Source organism: Ambystoma mexicanum, chromosome 13 (genome assembly GCF_040938575.1).
Source record: "Ambystoma mexicanum isolate Mex_15411 chromosome 13, UKY_AmexF1_1, whole genome shotgun sequence".
Lineage (NCBI taxonomy): Eukaryota > Metazoa > Chordata > Amphibia > Caudata > Ambystomatidae > Ambystoma > Ambystoma mexicanum.
The window spans coordinates 601,914,290-601,940,023 of record NC_090938.1 but is presented as its reverse complement, the minus strand read 5'-3'; the positions used below and the strand labels follow the sequence as shown (position 1 = coordinate 601,940,023).

General features: G+C 49.6%; 1 protein-coding gene across 8 annotated transcripts in view; it reads left to right on the top strand.

Moving 5' to 3' along the window:
- Window positions 1–25,734, top strand: part of ATP6V0A1 (ATPase H+ transporting V0 subunit a1) — a 359,698-nt gene that overhangs the window by 56,042 nt on the left and 277,922 nt on the right. For all 8 annotated transcript variants that reach the window (XM_069634445.1, XM_069634444.1, XM_069634440.1 and 5 more), the window contains exons 2-3: window positions 23,116–23,269; window positions 24,825–24,903. In XM_069634445.1, the coding sequence (XP_069490546.1) occupies window positions 23,153–23,269; window positions 24,825–24,903 (196 nt within the window). In that variant the 5' untranslated portion in view covers window positions 23,116–23,152. The remainder of the gene's footprint in view (window positions 1–23,115; window positions 23,270–24,824; window positions 24,904–25,734) is intronic.

Genomic DNA, 25,734 nt, shown 5'->3' with positions numbered 1-25,734 from the left:
TTAGACGCTATTCTCCCTCTCCTAGTGAATGGTTCTTCCTCTGTTGTAGAATGTGGAGTAATTCTATACGCACTTAATGCCTCCTTTAGTATATCTCTCCATTGTAACGAGTTGGCCACGACCAGTTGTATTATACTGTTTAAAAACCCGTTCATACGCTACACCAATCCATTGGCCATGGGATGATAAAGTGAGGTAACCTTGTGTTCAATTCCTCTATTTTCTTTTTTAGAATTGCTAGCATCTCTTCTGACATAAATTGAGCCCCATTGTGTGATATTATTTCTTGGGGATCTCCTTCTCTACTCAATACATCTTCCAAAAATCTCAATTTTTCCTCTCATAATTGTGTCCTGCATTATTTCCCATTCAACCCACTTTGAAGTGTAGTCCAACAACACCACTATATATATATCTTCTGGGCATCCAATGTCTCAAAAGGCCCTGTGATGTCAATAGCCAATTTATTCCACACCATGTGTGGAACATATACAGGTTGTAATGATGTAACCATCATTTTCTTGCTCTTGTCACTCACTGCACACGGCCAGTAATTTTTTATCAACTCTTCAATTTCATTCAACATCCCTGGCCACCAATAACACTCCCTCACTCTCCTCTTCGTAAGATTCCTTCCAAGATGACCTTCATGTGCCAAGTCCATCTTTCTTTCCCTTAATGCAACAGGTGGAATTATGCAGTCGCCCTTGAACACACACAGCATTCTCTGCAGTCTTTCCTAATTTGTGCATATTCTTTCAGGGTAAGGTCAACATTTTTCCATCCTTTCTGTACCGCCTGGAGCAATAAACCTTGCTCCGTATCCTCTGCAGTCACTTTGGCCCACTCTCTCGTTATACCTGCTTCAATATGTGCAACAATGCATCCCATATCTTTCTCATCAACACAATCTTCTTTCTGTTCCCCATTGTCCCAAGTCAGTCTAGAGAAACAATCCGCCACGATATTAGACTTACCATGCGTTTATACAATCTTCACGTTAAACTGTTTCATGTCAAGAATCCATCTGCGAATCCTAGGAGACACGAAGTGTGGATTCTTGGAATTCAAGACTTGTATCAATGGCTTGTGGTCAGTTTTGAGGATTATTGGGAGACCCCATATTAGGCCTCTAAAGTGTTCGAGAATCCATCTCACTCCAAGGGTTTCCTTTTCTATGTTTGAGTAGTTTAGTTCTGCTCTCCTCAGAACACGTGAAGCAAACGCATTTGGTACTGTACCATTTTCTTGAAATTGTTCCAAAACACCACCCAACCCAATATTGCTGGCATCAACTGATTTTATGTTACAGGCTGTACTGTACTGTTAAACGTTCTTCGTGTTGGTGCATTGTCTATGTTCTTCTTGGTAGTTTCTAGTTCTTTCTGGCATGCTTTGACCACACAAACCTTGTTGACTTTTTCATGAGCTCTCTTGTCTGTGAAATGCGGTACACATTTTAAATATTACCCTGCTAGTCCCAGGAAACTGTGTAATTGATCTTTATTTGAGGGAGCAGGCATGTTTGATACCGTTTCCACCAGATTTCTCTTTGGACTGATCCTTCAGAATTAATAATATGCCCCAAATATGTTACTTCTCTCAATTTGATCTTTCACTTGTTAATCTTAAAAGTGAGACCTTTCTTCTGTATAACTTGCAGAACTCCTAACAATTTGGAATTGTGTTCCTCTTCCATCATTGTTGCAGTCAGAATATTGCCCTGGAAATAATATACGCCCTCAAGGCCCCCAAATAGCTGTTGCATCAGTCTCTGCAGGAGCAGGAATGGGGTCATTATTGTGACTCGTTAATTACCAAAGCTACTATTGTGTTCACTATTTCAACCCTAGCCAGAAGAACACCCTAGCCCTACCCATGTCCTAAACGGCCAGACATGTGTCATATAGACCCTTGGCATTCACAATTGGTTGTTTTTAGTATGTTTCTGATGTAGATTAGAGACGTCCATGAAGTGTTGGGTCGGACGGTTTCGATGATGTATTTATTTGGATCAGCTTCGTCGGGACCAATTTCTTTATAAGAAGTGCCAGTGATCCATCTGTCAGAAGTGACGGTGCTCCATATCCAACCTCAGAAGCTTTCAGTCCGAGTTTTGGGCACGTATCATTTTTGTCGACAGTGTCTTTTGGTCGGAGGTGATATGGCGATGTCCCTTTTCCCCGGCTAGAAGGTCCAGGAGTGTCCACAGAAGGCTGGCTGTTGCCTCACCTGTTCCTGGCTTTCTGCTGCGAGGCTCCATGTGGAATCTTGTGTGAAAGTCCAGTAACTGGTGGTTGTGGGGGAGTGGGGGGAGGTTGCGGGCGGATTGTAATGGACTTTGACAGGAAGGCCTACACGTCCCCAGACAAGGCGTACTAGCCAGAAAATACACTACCCGGAGTGTTGTGTGCATCATCTCTGCAACACTGGCACGGCTGATGCCAGGCTGAAAGGCATACGTCTATACCTGAAAGCTCCCAATGGAGTAACAAATGATGGTAAACGGCGTGAGTCTTCATCCAGGACCACTTGATGGTATGCCGACGATAGATCGAGTGTAGTGTATTTGGCAGGCTTCCTGTCGGCATTTCTCCTATATTCAGTAGAGGATGTCTATCAATCCAAATATTGGCATTGAGATCTCGAAGGTCAACACATACTTAGAGAATTGTCTGGTTTGCGTACTATTACTATTGGGGGTAGCCACTCGGAACCCTCGATGGGTTCAATTATTTTTTTGTTAACATCATTTCATCAACTTGTTTTGTAGGGCATCTCTTGTTCCTAGTGGGATGTTTCTCACTCTGTGTGCGATGGGCTTGGCATCTCTCTTCAAAACAATCCATCTGTATTTGAAACCCTTGAGCCTTCCAATTTTCCCATTGAATACTAAAGGAAATCTTCTTGCCAGGCCTTCATTTGTGTTCTACTCATCGGTTGACACACATAGTATACGAATCGTCTCTCCTGGGTGTATTTTTTTTTTTTTTTCTTTTTTTCTTTAATTTTATTATTTTTTTTTTAAATCTGAAGCGCTGCTTGTTCCTCCCAACCTACCACTGATGATCCATTTTCTGCCACGTACGTTTCCCTGCCTTCAAAACGTAGATGGACCCACTTATAGCCAATAATGTTGATGGGGCTCTTACCATAGCTGTGGCTCCGACATTGGTTGTCTTCAGGTCTTCCTAACACCCCTTTAACTCTTTGACAAATGTTATACGATCTACTGTTGTGTATGGCGAACCTGTGGCCACCATCACTTGCATGTGTATCTTATTTACATACATGCATACGCATGGACCTCCTTTCTACTTGAGTGATTGTTTAATATTTGTATATCCTCTTCTTCTCTGGGGGTAAAAACAGATAATAAACTGCTGTTTAATATTTGTATATCCTCTTCTTCTCTGGGGGTAAGAACAGATAATAAACTGCTTGGACCCCCAATTTCTTTCAAAGCTCTAATGTTTGCATTGATGGGACAGTTGTTTTCTTTCTATGTTCTACTCATTGAACTTGAGCCTATTCGCCCTCTTCCTCTGCCACTCCTGCAGACATTTCCAACATGCCCAAGGTTCCTGCACCTAAAACATTCAGCAGCGTTTGCTGGGCATTCTCTGTCACCATTTAGATGTCTGCCCCGACCACATTTGTAGCATCTCCCTTGCATCCTGTTAAATGTCTTTCTCTCCTGGGTTTCATTTTTGCAGTGACGGTGGACATCTTCCTTATCAATGCTACTATAGCTTTTTTCTCCATCCTCACCCTTTTCCACTTGTACGTTTTTGATTTCTGTGGTGTCTTGTTTGTTCTGTACTGCTCTCATGCATTGGTCTCCTAGTTCCATTGCCCTGGAGATCTCTATTGCCTGGTCCAGTGTGGGGTCTTTTGCCTGCCATAGTCTTTGTTGTATATGAGGATCCGCAGTGTGAAGCACTAATTGATCTCTTAGATATTCTTCCACCACACCTGTGAACCTGCATGTCGCCATTAACCCTCTTACTGGGATGTAGGTATTGACTGACTCCCCTTTATTTTGCTTCCGGGAGAAGAAATGATACCTCTCAAGTACCACATTTGTTTGGTTCCCTAAATGTCTGGAGAGTTTGTGAAGAGCAGTTTCATAATGTCTGTTGCTGCTTGTGCTGGTGGATTCCCCTGACCTCATCAATATTGTTCTGATCGGGTAGAGAGTAGAATATCCGAAGTACTTCAGCCCCTATACAGTTTAACAGAGTAGCTTCCTTTAAGTCATCATTGAATTTCACCCTCCAATTTCTCTCCGATACACTTGGGAATGTGTCCACCCATTGTTCCCAGAGAGTGGTGGGGTTACCAGGATTTGCCAGGAATGGGCAAGGAGCAGGAGTGTTTTGCATGGCTCTGTCCACTGTTTACTGTCCCTTGTTTACTGTGCACTTTGGTATTTCTGTCCACTTTGGTATTTCTGTCCACTGCTGACTGTACCTTGTTTCGGTACACTTGGTATGTATGTTTTTAATATTGGCTGTATTATTCTTTGGAAGTGGGGCTTGTTTATTGTTTACACTCCGTTCAGCACTATTATTGTCTGCTGAATATTGAGGCTTGGTTCTTCAATTATTTCTGATAAATAAACATTGCAGGCAAATGTTTTTATTCCTATACAGATCCTTGCAGGAGCATCGTTGTAACACTCGGGAAGCGATCACTGCGTCTTCATTGTGTTGCCATGGGGACACCTTACAGATTGTACAGAAACGAAATGGCTGGCACGCTTTGGACGTTTCTTAGGATCCCTTCCTCTAATGTTCTCGGAATGAGTTATGCACGTGCAAGTCATATAATCAAAAGATGCTTTGTGTTGCGCAGTGGGTATTTAGCAGTTCATTTTGTGATAATACGCGTTCCGGCCATTTTTTTTTTTTAGTATTTTTTTTTTTTTTTTCTTTTCTGTGCCCAGCGGGTACCTGGCTTTGTCCACAAAATTTCTCTGGGTGGATGGCTCAATTCGTTGTCGCTTTAGCATTCCTAGGTTCAGGCACCCTCTGTGAATCGGGTGTCGGTCCGCCCTCTTTTGGGGACTCTGGATCCTCGTCGCCAATTGTTGTGATGTGGGCTGAAATAAAGAGGCTTCTGGAATGGGGTATAACTCTAGTAAGAGAGCCCCCAGGTGGTGGGTGCGCTCCCAGCAATGTCAACCTCTCCACTCCTGATGTCTCTCTCGAACACAGCATGGTTCGAGAACGGCGTCCGGAATCCATCATAACACCCACCACCTCCTTTAAAAAAAATCTTTTGATAAGTGTTTATTACAAAATGTGGGCACTACTGCTCTATTTGTACTGCTCTTCACGGTTTATATAATGCTGTTAATTAAGTTGCTGCAGCCTTGTGTCGGAGCTGGTGCTCTCATGTGGTTTCCTCTGTTTCTGAGCAATGGCTCAGTTTTAGACGGCCTGTCGGCGTTAATGTACCTGTGCAGTGTCTTCCATTGCCAAGCAACAGACTGGGTAATCCGTTTTTTGTGTGTAGGCTGCCTGTTGAGGGCTGCATAACAAAAAGGCGGTGTTTTTCTTAAAATATATTTTAAGACAATTTGGTGCAGCCTTCATTGGGCAGGAAAAGGGGCAGAGCCCCCACCCCTATATTCTCCCTCGATGGCAGAATTTACTCAAAATTTGTGGTTGGGGGGGTGTTTCACCCCATTTTGCTCTCCCTCACTTTCTAACCACGCCCCATATACACATACATAAGTACACACACTTGCCTGTGTCCTCCTTCTTCCACAGAGCGTTGGGGCCTACCAGCCACATGCACTTGGTTGCAACGTGGGGCGGGGCTTGGCGGCCTTAAGTGTGCACCCTCTTTTGCCTGCGATCTTTAGTTTGCGAGTAAAAGATGGTGTACTGTGCAATTGTCCTGCAGGCACTTTGGGGTGATGGTATGCAGCGTCATGCCCCCTGCTGGGCCAGATCATGCACTCCATGTTGATTATGGCCACACTGATCGATGCCTGTGTTCCATCGGGCATCAAGGGAGCAGGAGCCCCTAACACTGCTGGAGCAGTGCATCGTTGCCTGGGTGAGGAGCAGGAGCCTCCCCCCCCCCCCACGCAGAGGTAAGCCTGTGGGCTCACGGTCATTCTCTGTGATCTCGCCGCATCTCTATTTCAAAGCGCCACTTTAATGTGCTTTGTGCAACATTCAGCAAGATTTCCCCTCTTGCCCCACAACGTTCACCATCCAGCATTTATTTGATGCCTTTGTCTGAGCTCTACTCTTCGTTTCCATGCTGTCGCCATTCCAAGGTGGCCGTTCGTCACTACTCGACACTGATCTACCTTCTAAACGGGCAACCTCTGCCTGCCGTCTCATCTGATTGGCTCATTTACGTTCTTATCAAGCCAATCCCCAAGCCAGGAGGCGTAGCCGGCCCGAGCACCAAGGCCCACACTAAGGCTCACTCCCCTATCCCAGCCTGTCCTTTCCGGCCGTCGGCCAGAAACCCTGCCTCCCATGTGGTAGCCGTGGATCCTTCAGCGAACCCCCTAAACAGGTAAATACTGCCTGCAGTAAGGAAACTCTTATCCTTAATCAGTACTAACACTGATTCAGCCTGTGTGCCGCTACTAACGCGATTCAGACTCCCTATCTCTGTCACTGCGCGCACTATACTCAACTATCGATACCTATTTTGCCCGCTAATACTGCACCTGCCTCACTGGGTTAATCACGATGAGCAGCATTTGTTTGAAAGTGTATTCCTTCAAAATGGATACGATTGGGATTCTGCTCCCATGTGTTCGACTTCCCTGCTGACCTGATTTCAATCGCACCATTGATGTCTGCGTACTGCATTTTAAGGCTATCTAGCATATTTCCGCTGGCTGCCTACTAAATATTGTGTACCATAACTACCGTTTTTAACCAATGCATACATAGCCCCTCAGCATTGTATGCATTGCCTGTAAAGCGTTTTCTTATGATTTCTATGTACTGCTGGTAAAACGGACCACTAGCACGCTGTATGCATGTCTGGTACACTGGCCTTTAGTTTTTATCTAGGGACCTGCACCGCCCCTCTACTGTAGTGCACCTTTTGAGTGCCAGTCCTCTGTATTGCATTGCCCAAATCCCTGTGCCTCCGTAGTTCTTTACTTACTGTTACTCTGGATAGTACAAGGCACCTGTACCTAATGCACCCCAGTCCACCTGTCTTCTAGACTCAGTCATTGCTAGGTATCTGCGCCAATTGTGCCTGCTCAGTTCACTTTGTCTGACTACATTTAATCATTGCTAGATATTTGCACCTATAGTGCCTGCTCAGATCACCAATGTCGGACTAAATTAAATCTTTGCTAGGTATTTGCACTCATTGTGCTTGTTCAGGTCACCTTATGTCTGACTACATTTAATCATTACTAGGTATACTCCTACGTCCTGTCCCCTTTCCTCCATACTTATGGGACATCTCTTCCTGCTGTGGGACGGGACCGGAGCACTTTGTAAAAAGCATCCAAATTTTTTTCAAAAATGTGTCCCTCCTCTCTTTCCTGCGCAGGGTTCGGCACGCGGCCGTAACCCCGCCCACCTTGGCTCCGCCCCGCGCATCGCCCGTCAGTCCTTTTCTCCGCACGATCGGGGCCGGACGCACTTGCATCCTCGGAAGACTTTCTTCTTTCCCCCCCCCTCTGGCTCTCGCTAGCGTTCGTTTACTAGTCTGTCTTTTAAACTAGATTTTCCAGACTGTACATCGTGTCACCGTCGCTTCACGAGGGCGGATCCCCATCCTCTTTGTTTATAATATGTGGGTCCGGAACACCGTTTCGACTCCTGTTTTTACTGTGACTCCCTTTCGGTCCGGACACTTCAACGTCGGTTGGAGCGGTGGGAGGAGGTGTTCGGACGGACTCCTTTGCATTTTCAGTCGTTCATCGACCAGAAGAAAAAACGCCCAAAGTTCTTTACTTTTCAGAGCACCCCGGCCAGGGGATACCTTTCCGGGTTCCTCTCGAGCCGGGAGGGGCGTTGATCACTCTGTTACCGGGGTTCACCCTGAGGTGCCTGTCGGGCCTAATAATTCTACCAGAGTTTTTTCCGAGGGTAAGGGGCCTGTGTCCACCGGAGTACGCTCCGAGGCCCCTCCTGTGGCGGCTGTCTGTAGACCCAGTTCTACTGAGTCGTGGGGTACCGGAGCTTGCTCTGAGGCCGTTTTTTTGGCTTCCATCAAAAACAAAACCGGGGTGCGCCCCGAGGTCTTGGCTGGGCTTGAGGTTACCGAACGGATATTCGAGGCCCGTGCCGATAAGGCTTCTACCGGGCCTAGGTCCGAGGTCCTTCGTACAGGGCTAAGGATACCAACAGTTCTGAGGGGCCGGGCAAGGCCCTGTCGGTGACAGCGCACCGTTCCCGCTCTTGTGGTGACACCAGATCTGTTGAGGGGGCAAAGAAGAAAGTTTCTTCTTTTACCGGCAGTACCGAGGCCCTTCCTTCGAGGGCTCAGTTGGTGGTTGGTATGTCGCAGAAACATTCCAGGCCTCATAGTACCGGCTCTGCCGGGGTTCCTTATGTTAAGGCTAAAATTAAGACCCCTGACCCATTGACGGGGACCCCTGCCTCACTTCCTCACGTGCTGCAGTTCCCCTCAGATGAGGACAAAATGACGGCCGTTCCCGCCACGATCACGGCGGCCATTTTAGGTACTACCCCCCCCTACAACTACGCCATCGGCCTCTGGTGTAGGGTTCGGTCCTTCGGGTGAACCTATGGTCCCTTGTGCGCATCCTTACTGGCCTGTTTATGATTGGAACGCCCGGATGTCTCTTCCGCACAATGTTTCGTTGCCCGCGGGGGCGGCTCCCTTGATTTATGTGGATTCGTCAGTGGAGGGGCTGGTGTGGCACCCTTCTCCGTTACGTCCCTGGATTTGTCCACCTCATGAGAGGCCTCCTCAGGTTCCGAAACAATCTCCTGAGGACGCTTTTTTCGGTAAATTTCAAGCGCTTATGCGCACCGACCCCATGAGGGAATATTTCAAAGGGCTTTTCAAGGAGATATGTTCACCCGCGCCTCTGGCTCCACCCGTTCCGACGGTGGACCCGCCGGCGCCTCCCTTGCCCGTGGTGCCTCCCCCTGCGCTTCCGCCTGTGTGCCACCATTGTCCCCAGTGGACAAGGCAGTGCCTGACACGGCTCAGCAGGATCCTGACCTGTCAGATGACCCTCAAGGCGATTAGGACAATGAGGACCTTCCCCGCTCTATCAGAGCTTTCCATGACCGGGTGCTGGACATGATGAGTTTCTTAGATGTGCCGGTGCCCGAGGCACCGGCTCTGCAGGAGGGCGTGCTTTCTGGGACATTCACTTTGTCTCCTTTGGAGCGTACCGGCCTGTTCTTGCAGAAGGACGTTCTGGCCGAGGTCCGTAGAGTTTGGGAAAAGCCACACTCTGACTTTTTGTCAATAAAAAGATTGACGTGAGGTACAGGCTGCATTCTTCGAAAGAAGTGGCCTTGTCGTCTTGTCCGCCTCCCTCCTCCACAGTGGTGGCTGCGGCTACGTTGCAATCCAGGCCTGCAGCATCCTCCTCCGCGACGGCTACTCAGGTCTTGGGAAATGAGGACAAGCTCCTGGATTCCCTAGGGAGGAAAATCTTTGCCAATTCGGCCTTACAGCTCAGGCAGGCCAATGCAGAATTGATTTTGGCGAGAGCTAACATGCGGATGTGGAGAGGTCTGTCGGAGTTTGAGGAGCACATTCCAGTCGAGAAGTTGGAGGATTTCAGAGGAGGCCTTTCCGATGCCAGGGTCTTGGCCCAGGATCTCCTGGAGGCTGCGGCTCATCACATAGACACCTCGGCTCGGGGTCTGATGCTTGGGGTTGATACCTCGCGGCAAGAGTGGCTGCATGCCACTAAATTCTCGATGGAGGTGCAAGACAAGGTTCTGGACCTTCCGTTTGATGGTAAGGAGCTTTTTCACTCTTCTACTGATGTAGAGCTCACCAAAACCAAAGACAGCACTCAGACGGCTAAATCATTCTCTGTTCTGGTTAAAGCTCCCTTCAAGGCTCAAAGGCCGTTGTCGCAAGGTCGACCTTCCTCTGGTTTTAGGGGCTTCCTCGACCGCAAATCTCAGAGTGGATACTCCTGCGGGGAATAACCGCCGTAGACAACAGCGTACGCGGTATTTCTCCCGCTCCTCGGCCTCCTCATCAGGTTCAGGTGGCACCGCCACCGATAAACCTGCCAAATGAGGGTTTTACGCGCTCGCACGAGACCCTGGTGGGAGGACGAATTGCGTCTCATTGGGAGGCGTGGCAGGCCATCACAGAAGACAGATGGGTCTTGTCAGTCGCTCGAGCGGGCTTCTGCTTACCTTTACCCCCTACCCCACCCCTCAACCCTCCTTTTCAGCTGTCGGGCTCACCCTCCCTCAAGGCCGAGGTTCAGAAACTTCTGCACCTCAGAGCTGTGGAACCCGTTCCCCTTGGGGAGCGAGGGGAGGGCTTCTACTCCCGGCTGTTTACGGTGCCCAAATCCAACCAGGCTGGCCTGCGCACCATCCTAGACCTTTCCCAGTTCAATCTTTTCCTACCCAAGAGAAATTCAAGATCACGCCCGGCCAGATTCGCTCCTCTTTGCAGACGGGAGATTGGCTCAGCGTGGTGGATCTTCAGGATGCGTACATGCATATCCTGATTTGGAATCCACACAGGAGATACCTCTGTTTCTCTTTGGGAGAGGAGCACTTCCAGTTTCGGGTGCTTCCTTTTGGCCTCAGTTCGGCGCTGCGTGTCTTCACGAAGAGGATGTCGGTGATTGCGGCCTATCTTCGTCTCCAGGGTACCCATGTGTATCCCCATTTGGACGACTGGCTCCTACGCAGCCCTTGCCCGTTGACAGCAGCGGGCAACCTCCAGTCACTCCTTCAGCTCCTGTTCCATCTTGGGCTGTCGGTGAACTGGCGGAAATCCTCCATGACGGTCTCACAGGACCTGACTTTCCTGGGTTTTCGTTGGAACACGATGGACTGCCGAGTGTATCTGACCGGGGACAGAATGGCGGATCTGTTGGCCACGTGTCAGATGTTTGCGCAGTCGGAGAGCATGTCCGCCTGGTGGTTCCAGAGGCTTCTGGGCCTCATGGCCTTGTGTGTGCTGGCTCTTCCTCTTGCTCGTCTCAAAATGAGACGGCCCCAGATGGCTCTTCGGAGTTCCTGGCGTCAGGCTATGGACCCGGATTCCAAGCGGATAATGATTCTGGATTCCATGAGAGTGGACCTGGACTGGTGGTCATCTCTCAGCAACCTGTCAGTGTGCGCTGGGTTCCAGGACCCAGCCCCCATGGTGACGATCACGACAGACTCCTCCCTTTTGGGGTGGGGTGCGACGTTGGATCTTCTTCAGGTCTTTTTGCACCTATAGTGCCTGCTCAGATCACCTATGTCGGACTATATTTGATCTTTCCTAGGTATTTGCACTCATTGTGCTTGTTCAGGTCACCTTATGTCTGACTACATTTAATCATTACTAGGTATTTGCACCCATTGTGCCTGCTCAGGTCATTTTATGTCTGTCTACATTTAATCATTACTAGGTATTTGCACCCATTGTGCCTGCTCAGGTCACCTTATGTCTGTCTACATTTAATCATTACTAGGTATTTGCACCCAGTGTGCTGGATCAGGTCACTTTATGTCTGATTTCATTTAGTCATTGCTAGGCATTGACAGATTTATTGTGCCACGTTAGGTTGCCAGGAATTATCTGCCGCACCCTTTCCCAGTTAGGCTATCGAAACTCTTAGCCGACTTCATTTACTAAAATGTATTGTGCCCCTAGACCACACCCCCATCACTTAGCCTCGTACGCTAGTACCTTAAAGCTTGCACACCTGCCTAACCTACATCTCGCTCCCTACGTATTGCTCACCATTCTAGCCATATTTGGCCCACAGCTCATCAACACTACTGCCCAACACCACACACCAACATCCACTACAATGCACACAACTATGTTTCCTACAATGGATACAAATCTACCGGGTGCACCTCCTTCATGCAACACAACTTCGCTCAATCCATACCTAAATGCTCCAGCCCTCTGGCTACAACATTTCACCACCAAACCTACCCCCAACCAACACTGCCCTACTAGCATCAGGAACGCCAGGCTTGGCTCTCGCTTGTACAATAGCATCACCTCAACTGCCTGTCACCACACTTTGTCTGATACAGGCATAAGAAATGCTGCTACGCATAAACCTCCACTGTCTCTCCTGACTAGATTAACATCGCCTAACCGCCTGAGTCAACCTTGTGAAACTTCAGTTAGAAACCAAAGATTAGCATCCAGATGTCATCACTGGTCCTATCACATCAACATCCCTAGTATGGAAAAAACAAAACGCCACTGCCCCTGTGGTACCAATAATTGTTGCAACCCCCACTGCTAACTATCCCAACACTGTGACCAAACTCAAAGGTGCACTTATTAACGCACGTTCTGTCCCTGCTCACGCCTTAGACATTGCAGATTTCATTGTGACAGAAGACCTTGACTTTCTTGCTATCAGGGAAACCTGGCTGCATGCGGCTTCTGGGCCTGCCCTGACCCTAGCCATCCCTGACAACTACTCCATTATTAGATGCGACAGGGACACTAAGCAAACTAAGGGGGGGGGGGGCGGATTAGCAATTATAGAGTTTGTTCAATCTCAGAGCTGCCAAAACCATCAGCTGAACTGCTTTCTATTAAACTACAGATTTCTCCCAACCACACAGCTTCATTGCATCTCATATACAGGCTACCCGACCCTACCTCCACATTTGCTGAGGACATTCCATCCATTTTAGCCTCTAGCATTAAGCCTAAATCTCAAATCATCATACTTGGCGATTTAACTTGGGATACAAGGACACGAATGATGCCAAAGCCAATGACGTAGCCAGTGTTCTGGCTGACTTCGGCCTCACCCAACATGTTAATGTACCCACCCATAACAAGGGTCGCACCCTTAACTGGGTTTCGGACATGAACTGTGAACCAAAGGTAACCTCTGTGACACCATGTGCGTGGTCTGATCACCATAAAATAATATTTTACATTAATTCTAGCCCACCCACTGACAAACCTAACATTGCCCTGCCAACCCATACACGAAACAAGGATATTACGGTTGAGAAACAAATCCCCCTTATACTCCTGTTACTGAACTCGGCCTCCTCCACTTGCTCGGACCCCACTGCCTTAGTTGACACCTACAACCGTGTCATGTTAAAAGCTCTCAACACTATTGCCCCACTCAAACTGCGCAAACAAAAACCTTGCAACCATCTTAATTCATGGTTCACCCATCACCTACGTGAACTGTGTAAAACAAAAAGAAAAGCTGAGTCACATTGGAAAAGCTCACCTACACTAGTCAATAGAAATAACCTTACAATCGCCTCCCTCACTTACCAAGAAGCTATCCCAGCAGCCAAAAAAGAAGTGGACAACATCAGGATCACACATGCTCAATCTAACACTAAGGAACTCTTTAAGAGCCTTCAGGAACTAGTCCCCAGTCGCTCCATTGGATACATGCACCCCGGATGCTGAATGGTGTTCCAATATACAAAAAGCACTACTAAACAAAATTGCCTTGCTCCAAGCCAAAATGAATAGCAAAAAAGCCACCTCTCGGATTCAACGGGCAACCCCCAGTCTTGCAATACCCCCGTTCCGAAGCATTCATTCAAACCTTTCTGCTTCTCACCCCTTACCATCAAGGAAGTTGAAAACATCATCATGAAGCTTAAGCCTTCCAACTGCCAAGGTGACGCCTGCCCTGCACCGGTCGTAAAGGAAGCGGCTCATGACCTTGCACCATTCATTACTTCATTTATCAATTCATCATTCAAATCGGGCACAGTTCCCGACAACCTCAAGGATGCATGGGTCATCCCCCTAATTAAAAAAAAACAACCTTGACCCTAGCAATCTGTAGTAAGGAACAAGTTACTTACCTGTAACTGTTGTTCTCCAGCATGGGTCTGGCATGGATTCACATGCTCATGAATATTCCCCATCGTCAGGCTGGGAATCCTCGGTAAAGAAAAAACCAGTATCCGTTTTGTTTCTGATCTGTCTTTCGTAGTAGTAACCAATCACTGATCTCTGCGTCATACTGACCACAGCCAATGACTGCCCTCTACCTAAGCCCCGCCTCTGGCTGCCATCTTCAGATTTGGAAGCACGTGAAGTGGCAGTATGACCAAGTGAAGAGCCGCAGAGGGGTAGGCGGGAGGGTTCGCATGTGAATCCATGCCAGACCCATGCTGGAGAACAACAGTTACAGGTAAGTAACTTGTTCCTTCTCCAGCATGGGGTCTGGCATGGATTCACATGCTCATGAATAAAGAATACATAGCAGTACACACATGCACAACCACGGGAGGTGGCAAAGGCTCAACATTAAGCATTACATCAAACTCAACATTAAGCAATCTTATCTCCTCACCAGGCTCACCTTAGGCGAACAGGTTGCGCAGCACTGCTTGGCCGACCCTGGACTCCTCCCTGGAATCCCGATCGACGCAGTAGAATTTCATGAAGGTGTGCGTCGACCTCCACGTAGCAGCCCTGCATATGTCCAGCAGGGGCACACCAGATAGGAACGCCGTGGTAGCTGCGATCGCTCTGGTGGAATGGGCTCTCGCACGGCCAGGCAGCGGTCGGTTTGCCAACCGATGACCGTACATGATACAGCCGGAGAGCCATCTGGAAATGGAAGCCTTCGAGAGAGCCTTCCCCTGATTGACAGGTCCAAAGTTCACAAAGAGTTGTGACGTCTTCCGAAAACACTTTGTGCGGTCCACGTAGAACTTCAGCGCTCTAGCCACATCCAGCGAGTGCAAAGTCCTCTCAGCCGGCGACGAAGGCGACGGGAATAACACAGGCAACACCAAGGGTTCGTTGAGGTGGAAGTCCGACGGCACCTTGGGCATGAAGGATGGGTGCGTCCTGAGCACTACCCTCATGTCGTGAAAAGTCAAGTACGGGGCCTTGCAGGAAAGGGCCTGGATCTCTCCCACCCGTCGTGCGGAGGTGATGGCCACAAGAAACGCTGTTTTCCACGACAGGAACTTCAACGGGGCTGAGTGCAGAGGCTCGAACGGAGGTCCCATGAGCTTGGTCAGAACCACGTTGAGCTCCCACGCCGGGGCCGGAGCCTTCACCGGCGGGAACGATCTGAACAGTCCCTTCATGAACTCTTTTACCAGACGATGAGACCACAAGGACGTCCGCCCCGTGGTTCTGGTGTATCGGGAGATCGCAGCAAGATGAATCTTGGACGCATGCGCCAGTCCAGCTTTGGCCAGCGTCAATAGGTACGGCAGTACTTGGGGAGCCGTAATCCGTAGAGGGTTAATCTTCTGTGCGTGGCACCAGACAGAGAGCCTCTTCCATTTGTGTCCGTAGCATTTAAGAGTCGAGGACGCCCTGGCCTTTGCAAGAACCTCTCTGCAGTCTGCTGGTATGTCGTATCCTCCAAACTCTAACGCTGCAGGAGCCAGGCCTGCAAGTTCAGCGAATTCGGGTCGTGGTGGAGGATGGCGCCTCCTTCCCTGGAGAGCAGATCCACGTCCACTGGCAGCTTGATTGACGGGGACGCTGACAAGTCCAGAAGGTCCGGGAACCATATCTGCCTCGGCCACGCAGGTGCGACGAGGATCATCCTGCACCGTGACCTCTTGAGCTGGTTGATGAGCCGGATCAGCAGTGGCAATGGAGGGAACGCGTATAGGAACAGGCCCTCCCAGGGGAACGAGAAAGCATCGCCCATGCTCCTCGGCTGGGGAAACCTGCTGGCGAACCTCCGGCACTTGGAGTTCGTCGCCGTCGCGAACAGATCAATCTGGGGTGTGCCCCACCGTCGGAAGAGGCGGTCCACTAGATCCTGCCGTAGTTCACACTCGTGGCACGAGCGCAGCTCCCTGCTGAGTGAGTCGCCGATGGTGTTTTTTATCCCTGCCAGATGAAACGGCACCAGAAACATCCTTTGGGCGACGGCCCAATGCCACAGGTCCTGCGCCTCCGTGGACAGTGCTGGGGACCTGGTTCCGCCCTGTTTCCTGATGTAAAACATGGTGGTGGTGTTGTCGGTGAAGATCCTCACCACCTTGCCCTTGAGGGACGGAAGGAAGAACCTGAGGGCCCAAAACACTGCACAGAGCTCCAGGACGTTGATATGGAGGGACTTCTCCGTGGGGAGCCAAAGGCCTCTCGCGTGCAGATTCTCGGTGTGCGCTCCCCACCCTTCCAGGGAGGCATCCGTGGTCACTGTCTCCTGGTGGTCTGGAAGTCCATGCCCGCCGTCAGATGCGCGCGGGTGCCCCACCACCGGATCGCTCGTCGGAAACCTTCGTCGAGTGGGATCCTCTCCTCGAAGCTGCCCGTCGTTTGGATCCAGCGCGCGTCCAGGAACACCTGCAACGGGCGCATCCGGAGCCTGCACAGGGGAATGAGGTAGATGCAAGAAGACATCATTCCGAGGAGGGACTTGATGGACCTCACCTTGGCCGCGTCCGCAACCAACATCCGCTGTACCTTGCCCAGAATGGCCCTGGTCCTTTCCTCCGACGGGGAGGCCAGAAGGGACACTGTGTCGAGCTTCGCTCCCAGAAACAGTGCGTCTTGCGCGGGCACCAGGTGGGACTTGGCGTAGTTCACGGAGAATCCCATGTCCGTGAGAAGTCGGACGGTCCTTGCCGTGTGCTCCATGGCGAGCTCCCTCGTCTTGGCTCGGATGAGCCAGTCGTCCAGGTAGGGGTAGACGTGGATCCCCTCTCGGCGCAGCTGCGCCGCCACTGGTGCAAGGCACTTGGTGAATACCCTGGGTGCCGACCGTAATCCGAAGGGAAGGGCTCTGAACTGATAGTGACGCCCTTGGACCACGAACCTGAGAAACTTTTGGTGCCCCTTCAGGATGGGAATATGGAAGTAGGCATCCTCCAAATCCAACGACGACAGGAAGTCGCCCTCCTCCAGCTGACCCAGGACGTGCTGGAGGGTGACCATCTGGAACTTCTGTGCCTTGATGAACCTGTTCAGTCGTCGTAGGTCTAGGATGGGGCGTCATCCTCCCGTCTTCTTCTTCACGAGGAAGTATCTTGAGTAAACTCCGGAGCCCCGAAGCCTCTTTGGGACGAGTTCGATGGCGCCCTTCCTGAGCATCGCCTTTACCTCCAAGAGAAGTTGAGGGACGTGAAGCTCTTTCCTGGCCACAGGGGGGACGCGCGGGCTCCTTCTTTGAAACTCGAGCGCGTGGCCCTGGGCTAGGGCGTCCAGCACCCAACGGTCGGTGGAGATGGACTCCCACACGCTGACGAAGCTCGCCAGCCGGCCTCCCACCGGGGTGCTTCGGTGGGGGCCCGACCCCACGGCCGGTTCAGTCCTGTTTCGACGAGGCTTTGCCGCCTTGACCTCCTTGGCGACGACGGCGGGGTCCGCCTGACTTGCCTCGTCCCCTGTAAGCTTCCTGCGACGACGAACGGGCCGCTTGACGGTAGGTGGAAAATCCGCCGCCGGAACCTTTGGAGGCGCCCTTGCCTCCGCCGCTCCGAAAGGGCGGCCGCCGTTGCTGGAGAACCCCGAGAGCCCGGGCCGTCTCCGTGTCCGCTTTGATGGCTTGAAGGGAATCGTCCACTGTTTTCCCAAACAGGTTGTTTCCATCAAACGGCATGTCCAGGACTCTGGTCTGTACGTCTTGAAGGAAGTCAGTAGCCTTGAGCCATCCACGCCGCCTAAGGCACACGCCGTTGCCCAACTGGTGAAATCCAGTGTCGGCGATGTCAGTCGCAATCGTGATGGCGTGGTCCGACGCCACCTCACCTTCCTGCAAGATCTCCAGGGCATCCGCCCTCTTGTCGTCCGGTAGGAAGTCCAGCAGGGGGGCCAGTTTGTACCACAGCTCCCTGTCGTAGCGGGCTACGATAGCCAAGGCGTTGGCCGCCTTAATCGTCGTCGCTGCAGACGAGATGACCCTGCGCCCCATCGTATCCAATTTCTTTCCCTCGCCGTCCGGCGGGGAAGTCGACGTGGAGGCCGCACCCCCCCCCACGCTTTCTTCCTGGCCGCCGCGGAGACGACGGAGTCCGGGGTAGGCTGTGCCCGGAGGCACAAGGGGGCCGCGTCCGGGACCCGGTACTTCTTCTCGTACCGGTCTCTTCTAGCCGGCGTCGTGGATGGGTTCTTGAGGAGGGCGAGGCCCTCATCCCAAATATCGTCCAGTAGAGGTACCGCAAGGACAGTCTTCCTCTTGGCCTTGCGCCGTTGATAAAGGAAACCTTCCTTCTTCTTCTCCTCAGGGCAGAGCTGGAAGAGCTCGGATGCCCTGGCGATCATGGAGTGAAAAGATCCAATCTCGTCGGGCGGGGAAGCCCGGGTGGGAGGTGACGACGGCAGATCCTCGTCGTAAACCTCGTCGTCTGTACCCGTCGCGGCCGTGTCAGTCCCCGTATCATCCCCTCGAGTCGTGGACGGGGAGGAGGGCTGAACGGGGCGCGACGGCTGAAAAGGAGGTGGAGGGTGAATCCTTCTTTTCTTAGGGGGAGGGCTGCCAGAAGGGCCTGGTTCCGGGTCCCCCGAAGGAAGTGGTTCCTCCGCTGGGAACTGCAGTCTCGTCCTTATCTCTGAGCATAAGGACTGTATAGCCACCAAAATGGCCGCCGAGTTGTCTTGCGGCGCTGGGAGAGGGGAGTCCGACGGGTGGTCAGGGGCCCCGTCGGTACCCTCGACGATATCGTCGTCTCCTGCGTCGGGATCCCTCCCGACGGGCCGGTCTTCTTCCACGCCAACGCCGTGGCTTAAGACCTCGATCAGCTCTTCCTCAGAGGTTGAGGCCGAATCCACGACGACCTCCTGCCCCCCCTTTTTCTTCTCCGCCGGAGGTTTCACGGGGGTCCTGTCGATGGGCATAAAAGAGGACTCCCTCTGCGGTGGCAGGGATACTCTGAGCCCCGAGGTCGCCACCACTGGTGTAGCCTCCACAGGCTGAGCCAGGGCCGCCGCGACTGTCTCGATAGAGGCCTTTGCCGGATGGATTAAGGCTTTCACCACCTTAGGTGCGCTCACCGCCTTCTCCTTGAGGGGGGGACACTGCCTCCCTCCCCCTCCGATGGGGCCTTCGAGCTCGACCTGGGCCTCTCCAGGAGCTTCGCCGGGTGCTCGGCCTTCCTCTTACCCGACCCAGAGCGTTGGCTCGTGGTTGATGGTGCCGGGGAGGATGCGCCCTGCCTGGCGCCCGTAGAGCCCGACCGTTCGGCGCTCCCGGTGCCAGCGGACTCGCGGTGCTTGGCCTTGTGTTGGACCCCCGTCGCCGGGGGGTCCTCAAAGGTCTTAGAAGACCGCTCGGATTTCTTCCTCTTCTTCTCGCCGGACGGGCTCTTCCCTTCCAGCCAGTTGGCGAGACGTTGATGGCGGTCCTTCATGGTCCGCTCCGACATGTTGCCGCAAAACGCACAGTCCTTCTCCACGTGCGTCTTGTCCTCATGTAGGCAGTAAAGACAAAAGGAGTGTTCGTCTTCTTTAAAGACATTCTGAAGCTGGCATCCAGGGCAGACCCTGAACAGCTTTCCGGGCGTCGAGCTTCCCTTCTCCTGGGCCATGTCCGAGATGGGCCTGAGAAACTTCTGGAGTCCTCCAAAAGCGTAGCTCGACGAAATCTTCACCCTTGAGGGGCGTAGACGAATCCGACACGGGTCCCCGTTGATCGGATGGAGAGTCGGTGGAGCTTGAGGCTCTTTTTGACCGAAAAAACGAAGTTTTTGAGAAAAAAACGTGAAAAAATAGCACTAACGCTCGAGAGCAATAGCACGAGGATCCCAACACATGAACGTGCGGTAAAAATCTGAAGATGGTTGCCAGAGGCGGGGCTTAGGTAGAGGGCAGTCATTGGCTGTGGTCAGTATGACGCAGAGATCAGTGATTGGTTACTACTACGAAAGACAGATCAGAAACGAAACTGATACTGGTTTTTCTTTACCGAGGATTCCCAGCCTGACGACGGGGAATATTCATGAGCATGTGAATCCATGCCAGACCCCATGCTGGAGAACAGGGGTCCACACTCAAGTAAGTACTTCGTATTTCTTTGTCTCCAAGTAGAAGTTAACCTGTGGGAGAACAGACACCGGCTTTCCCACCCGGCAGGCACTCACCAACTGACTCCTCCCGAACGCACGCACGTCACCCAAGTTATACGAATACATTCCTGCAAGCGTGTGCATTCCATTCCAATTGTGATCAATGATTACAACACAATCCCACTAACTGCAGGCCCATCACCACGGTGCCTTACCTACTCAAAATTCTGGATCTTGCAGCCTATCTCCAAATCCAGGATTACCTTGATACTAACAACCTATTAGGGCTTAGACAATCTGGCTTCCGTCCAAGACACGGTACGGAGACAGCCCTGATTGACTTGAAAACCCAAATCGAGGACCTGAAAGACAAGGGCAAACAAGCTCTCCTGCTCCTCGACCTCTGTGCTGCATTCGATTTGGTCGATCACCAAATCCTCTGCATCGTCTTAAGATAGCCGCTCTCTTCTCTGACGCTGCTACATCCTGGATCAGCTCCTTCCTGGCAAATAGATCTATGAGGGTCTTCTCTTCCTCAGCCACGGCTGACCCAGCACATGTCCCTTGCGGAGTCCCACAAGGCTCTTGTGTTTCGCCCACGTTGTACAACGTGTTTACTAAACCGCTCTTTGATATTCTTGACTATCTGGGTGTCTCGTACACGAATTATGCGGACGACACCCAGATACTCATCCCTATCACTGGCGACTATGTAACCGATGTCAATGCACTTAACTCAATCTACTCGGTCATCCAGGCCTGTATGGCACACCACGGGCTCTGCCTTAACAATGAGAAAACTGAGTTACTCATCCTAGCCTCTTAGTCCAAACTCACGAAACTTTACCCCAAATATAACTCCTTCATTATTGATGAAAATGTTATTAAAGTCACCAACGTCACGAAAACACTTGGAATTTACCTAGCCTCCACTCTCTCTCTCAATAGACAAACAAACCAACTCAGTAGTCTCAGCATCATCGTACACATGTAAACTCATCACAGCGTGTCGCCCCTTCCTGACAACGGACAACTGCCTGATCCTAGCCAGAACCCTCATGTCCAAAATTGATTATTGTAACGCCCTTTACCTAGGGACCAGTCAAAGTAACCTTGATAAACTGCAGGTCACCTAGAACAACGCCATTGGGGCTGCTCTTAACATCCCCAGGCGCTCACACACCTCCTCTACCAGGCGCAACCTACACTGGCTACCCATTACACTTTGCATCTCACTCAAAACTCTTGTTCTAACACACAAGGCACAAAATAATGCTGCACCTGCTTACCTGTCCACGCTCTTCACACAACATACAGCATCCAGACCACTGAGATCTGCACAGGTGCACACACTATCCATCCCCAGTTTCAAGCTTCAGACAGCTGGGGGCTCGAGTTTCCCAGTCCTGGCTGCTAAACTGTGGAATTCCCTACCCAATGATCTTTGGAATGTGCCAGTCGTCCAATCCTTCAAAAACAGAACTAAACGGTGGCTTCACGAACAGGATGCACTGGCCTCCGCTGTGTAGTTTATGCAGCGGTCACCCGCAAACAGGCTACTCACTGTATATTTGACCATTTTACCATTCCTTGTAATATTTCTGATTCATGTTCTTATTCTTGATGTAAATTTGTCTATAAAATGTAATCTGTATCTATCTATGTAAAACTTTCTGTAACTACCTTTCCAAACATGCGCCCTGATGCCCCTGGGCAGGGTGCGCAATACAAATAAACAAAATACAAATACACACATTGTGGGGTTATGCCCGTGCATCCCAGGCGCCCAAAATAAATGAAGGGTGCACTTTCTGCCAGTTCCACTTATATGGGCTAGTACAGAGGAATTACGAATTCTGCTTAAATTGAGGACCCTCCACATAGCTATGTACATATATGCCTGATCAGGAGACTTGGAATCTTTGCATTTTCTAATGGAGGAATCCAGTGGTCATAATTTCATGTTGCCAGTCCTAAATTAATCACTTGACCCTCAATTCTCCACATAAACACTGCACACGATTTTTATTATTTATTTATTTATTTTTTGGGCTCAACAGCCTATCAACACTAGCCAATGGGAAGTGCAAAGGGTGAGGCCAGGTGAAGCTTTTCATTTGCAGTGCAGTCATTTACTATTTTCCAGCAATGTAGGCTGAGGCTATTGTCAACGACTCCTACTTTCGTTAGCAGGGGGGACAGCCATGTTTTGTTACATTGCATACTGTCAAGATGCGTTGCCTTACTGCGTAGGAATTTGGCCTGAACAAAAGGAGCAGCGCTCCGGCGCAGTTTGTCTTGCCGGAGCGCTGCTCTATCCCGAGTCCCAGGAGTCAGACCAGGAAACTCACATATCTGTTGCTAGGCCGAGCTCTGATGCCTGAACAGCCAGTGCTTCAGAAGACTCTGCAAAGGGCCAAAGCCTCATATACTGCTCCAAGCATGTCCAAATTGGTGTCTATGTTCTGCGATTTACAGAATTTGTTGTGTAGAGTTCAGCTTCCATTACTCGCTCAAGAGGGTTTCTTACAGAATCACTACCACAGGCATATTGTACATTAAAAATGGTGCCCATTCCTCTTCTCCCAAAATGCTGTTTGTTTTAATGCAAACTCACCAGACTTGTGTTCGGTGAAGAATTGTGACATGGCCTGGGGCCACGCCTCCTGGATTCTCCCCCCTCCCCGCCCCAAAGGAGGAGAGAGTTCCCTGGGTAAATGTTCTCCATTTCCAGCACTGGTCTTCATGGCAGAACTAGGAAGAAACCTTCTTTGGGTGATGGGTGTTTCAGTGTTCCCCTGCTTGTTTGATTTCTTTTCTTTTCTTTTAAATGTTACTTGAAGTGGCTGAGGTATTACGGGTTTCTTATCTTTTCAAGGTACCCTTCCTCTTTCTTCAATACAGTCCGTTACAGAAGTGTAAGAACATTTTATGCTTTAGGAGTACAGTGCCACTTCGTTGGTACACGCTTGGTAACATTCCTTTATCTCTCTCTTCTCAGTAATCTGTTCATCTGTGGCTGATCGTGGACCGCCACCATGGGGGAGCTATTCAGAAGCGAGGAGATGACACTGGCACAGCTCTTCCTCCAATCAGAAGCTGCATATTGCTGTGTCAGCGAATTGGGGGAGCTGGGGAAGGTTCAGTTCCGTGACGTGAGTAACTGAATGTGGACGTGTTTGGTGGAATAGATCAAATGTTTTTTGAGCAAGGCCATGGGATGGAGAGCTGTTGCAGTAAAACATAAACTTGATCTTTTAAGCACAATTAAAGGAGCGTTCCCAGTTCATGCTTGTGCTGGGAGGTTGTTTGCAATAAATGTGCCTCAATTTTCCTAACATCATTGTTACAAGATACATGTCAGTCATCCGCAAATATTGTCTGCCGATTTCACTCGGTAGTAACCATGAGAAGAGTACTCCCTATACTAGGCTGCCAGCTGAAAGTGAGTTGCCTTATTCTTCTCCAAGGAAACGGGCAGTCACGGACTAATGCACAATCTAGCCTTGGTTCCGGACACTGGAAATGCTAACATTCATGATGTATGTGATAAAGGTTAGTGGGTATGCCGCCAATTTCGTGGACAGAAATTAAGAACGTTTTGGGAAGAGTCTGGTATGCATTACTTTTATTTTATTTTTATTTTTATTTTTTATCACTGCATTCATGGATCCGGAGATATTTTTCTCAGTGATTATTAGTAATTATCTTTGTAATTACCTTTTTGTTTAAAAAAAAAAATCCTGATGCCTCTGGTCCTAGCACATCAACACAGCGGCAACAAGGTCAGACACCTGTATATCTGGAACTCCTTTTTATTTGCTTGGGAGCATTTGCATAATTTGAGGAAGTGAAACCACGTATAAGCCACTTTTCAGGAGAGCTTACTGTATATGACAAATATGTGAGGTCAACAGTTGGAGAAGGTTAAGTGGATCTGGGGTAACAGAATTTTTTAAGGGTCCAGTTGTGACAATGATGACCACCTACAAAGGTGTGGAAGGAATTTATGGCAGATTACTGACAGCTTTAATCTATGAATTCTCTTTATAGACTACCTGCTTAATTGTGGATACATTCCTGGAGGTGGATCTTGGAGGCCTGAGTTCTCTATAGCCCTTCACTACTTGCCCACATTGTGACAATCACTGGTTCTCTCTCTGCATCATTTTCCATATCTGTCAAAATATCTGGAATGCATCAGAGCCAGTATACAAAGTTCATTGTATCCTTCTGCGGTTTCACATTTTTCCAAATTATGTTTTTATTTTAGTAAAAATCCAGCATAATTTCCCTGATTCTGGAACAAATCCAGATTTTTCGAAATGTGGCTTGGTTTGTGTCAATAACAAAAAAAGGAATTTAACTGTGTGCCATATTCTAATGTTGATTGGGATGTCTTGACATTAACCATTTCGATCTAAATTTACTTGTAAAAAAGCATAGCTGCGAATCTCAGTTCCATTAAACAGCATTAGAAAAAATGTATTTAGCATATTTGGTAATTTTGTATTATTTGAGCTGCGTACCGTTCACTTCATTCAAATGTTTTTTTAAAACCTTCCTTCTGCAGCAGAAGTCTTGTTGTTAATTTTCCTAATTAAATGTCCTGCATGTGTAGAAATACTTGTCGGGATGGGTGAGGCGGCTGGTAGTACTTTAGTAATAATTTTGCCTTGTAACATTTGTATGTCAATTCTCTCTTGGCAGTTGAACCCAGATGTCAATGTTTTCCAACGTAAATTTGTTAATGAAGTCAGGCGGTGTGAAGAAATGGACCGCAAGCTAAGTACGTCACTGCATTTGTGGAAGCGTATGGCCACTGAAATGTGCGCTCGTTCATCCACATTAATTGTATACCATTTTATTCCACATTTTACATTTCCATTTTGGGCCGTAACAAAACATACAAGACTGCGTTTTCCCTTGGGCAATGTTCTGTTCCCTGAGATGGTGTGTTCTGCACTCTTGGCTATGTGCTTTAAATTCAAAGTGTTTTTTTCTTCAAAAAAGCAAACCAGATGTAATGCAAACATCCAGTATTACACAGATCCATTTTCAGTTTGCAGTAGTGCCTGTGGAAAGGACCAGTGTTGTCCAGAAAGCTTATGTATGCTCTAAACTACTGAATATATTTTAACAATGCCTACTGTTTTCGAGGGTGGGGGGGTGGTGAAGTGACACCAGTGGATGCACATTGCATGGTAATGGTCTGAATTCTAACAAGGCGGATTAAACCATGTGAGCATCAGGACATCAGCTCCTTGCCTCGTTACATAAGAGATCGCAGGTACCGTGCTGCAATTGGATGTCCATTATCATGGGATATCCTGATCCCCGTCATTGCAGAAAGCTGTCCTGATATTGGCAGACGTTTGACGGTGGGCATGATCTTCGGATGTAGAGATTGCGCCCTCTCAGTTAGGATGTGGTGCATGATTCATAGAGGTGATGTTGGTTTAGCAGCAGGGTAACTCCTTTTGTCGGAACCCTTAGGACCTCAAGAACAATCGATTGCCAGGGCTGTGAAGCTTTCCTCGCCTTTTTTGGTTTCCTGCACACGCATCTTGGCAGTGTTTATTGAGGCCTGTGGTTTGTATCCTGACATAGTCCTAGTGCT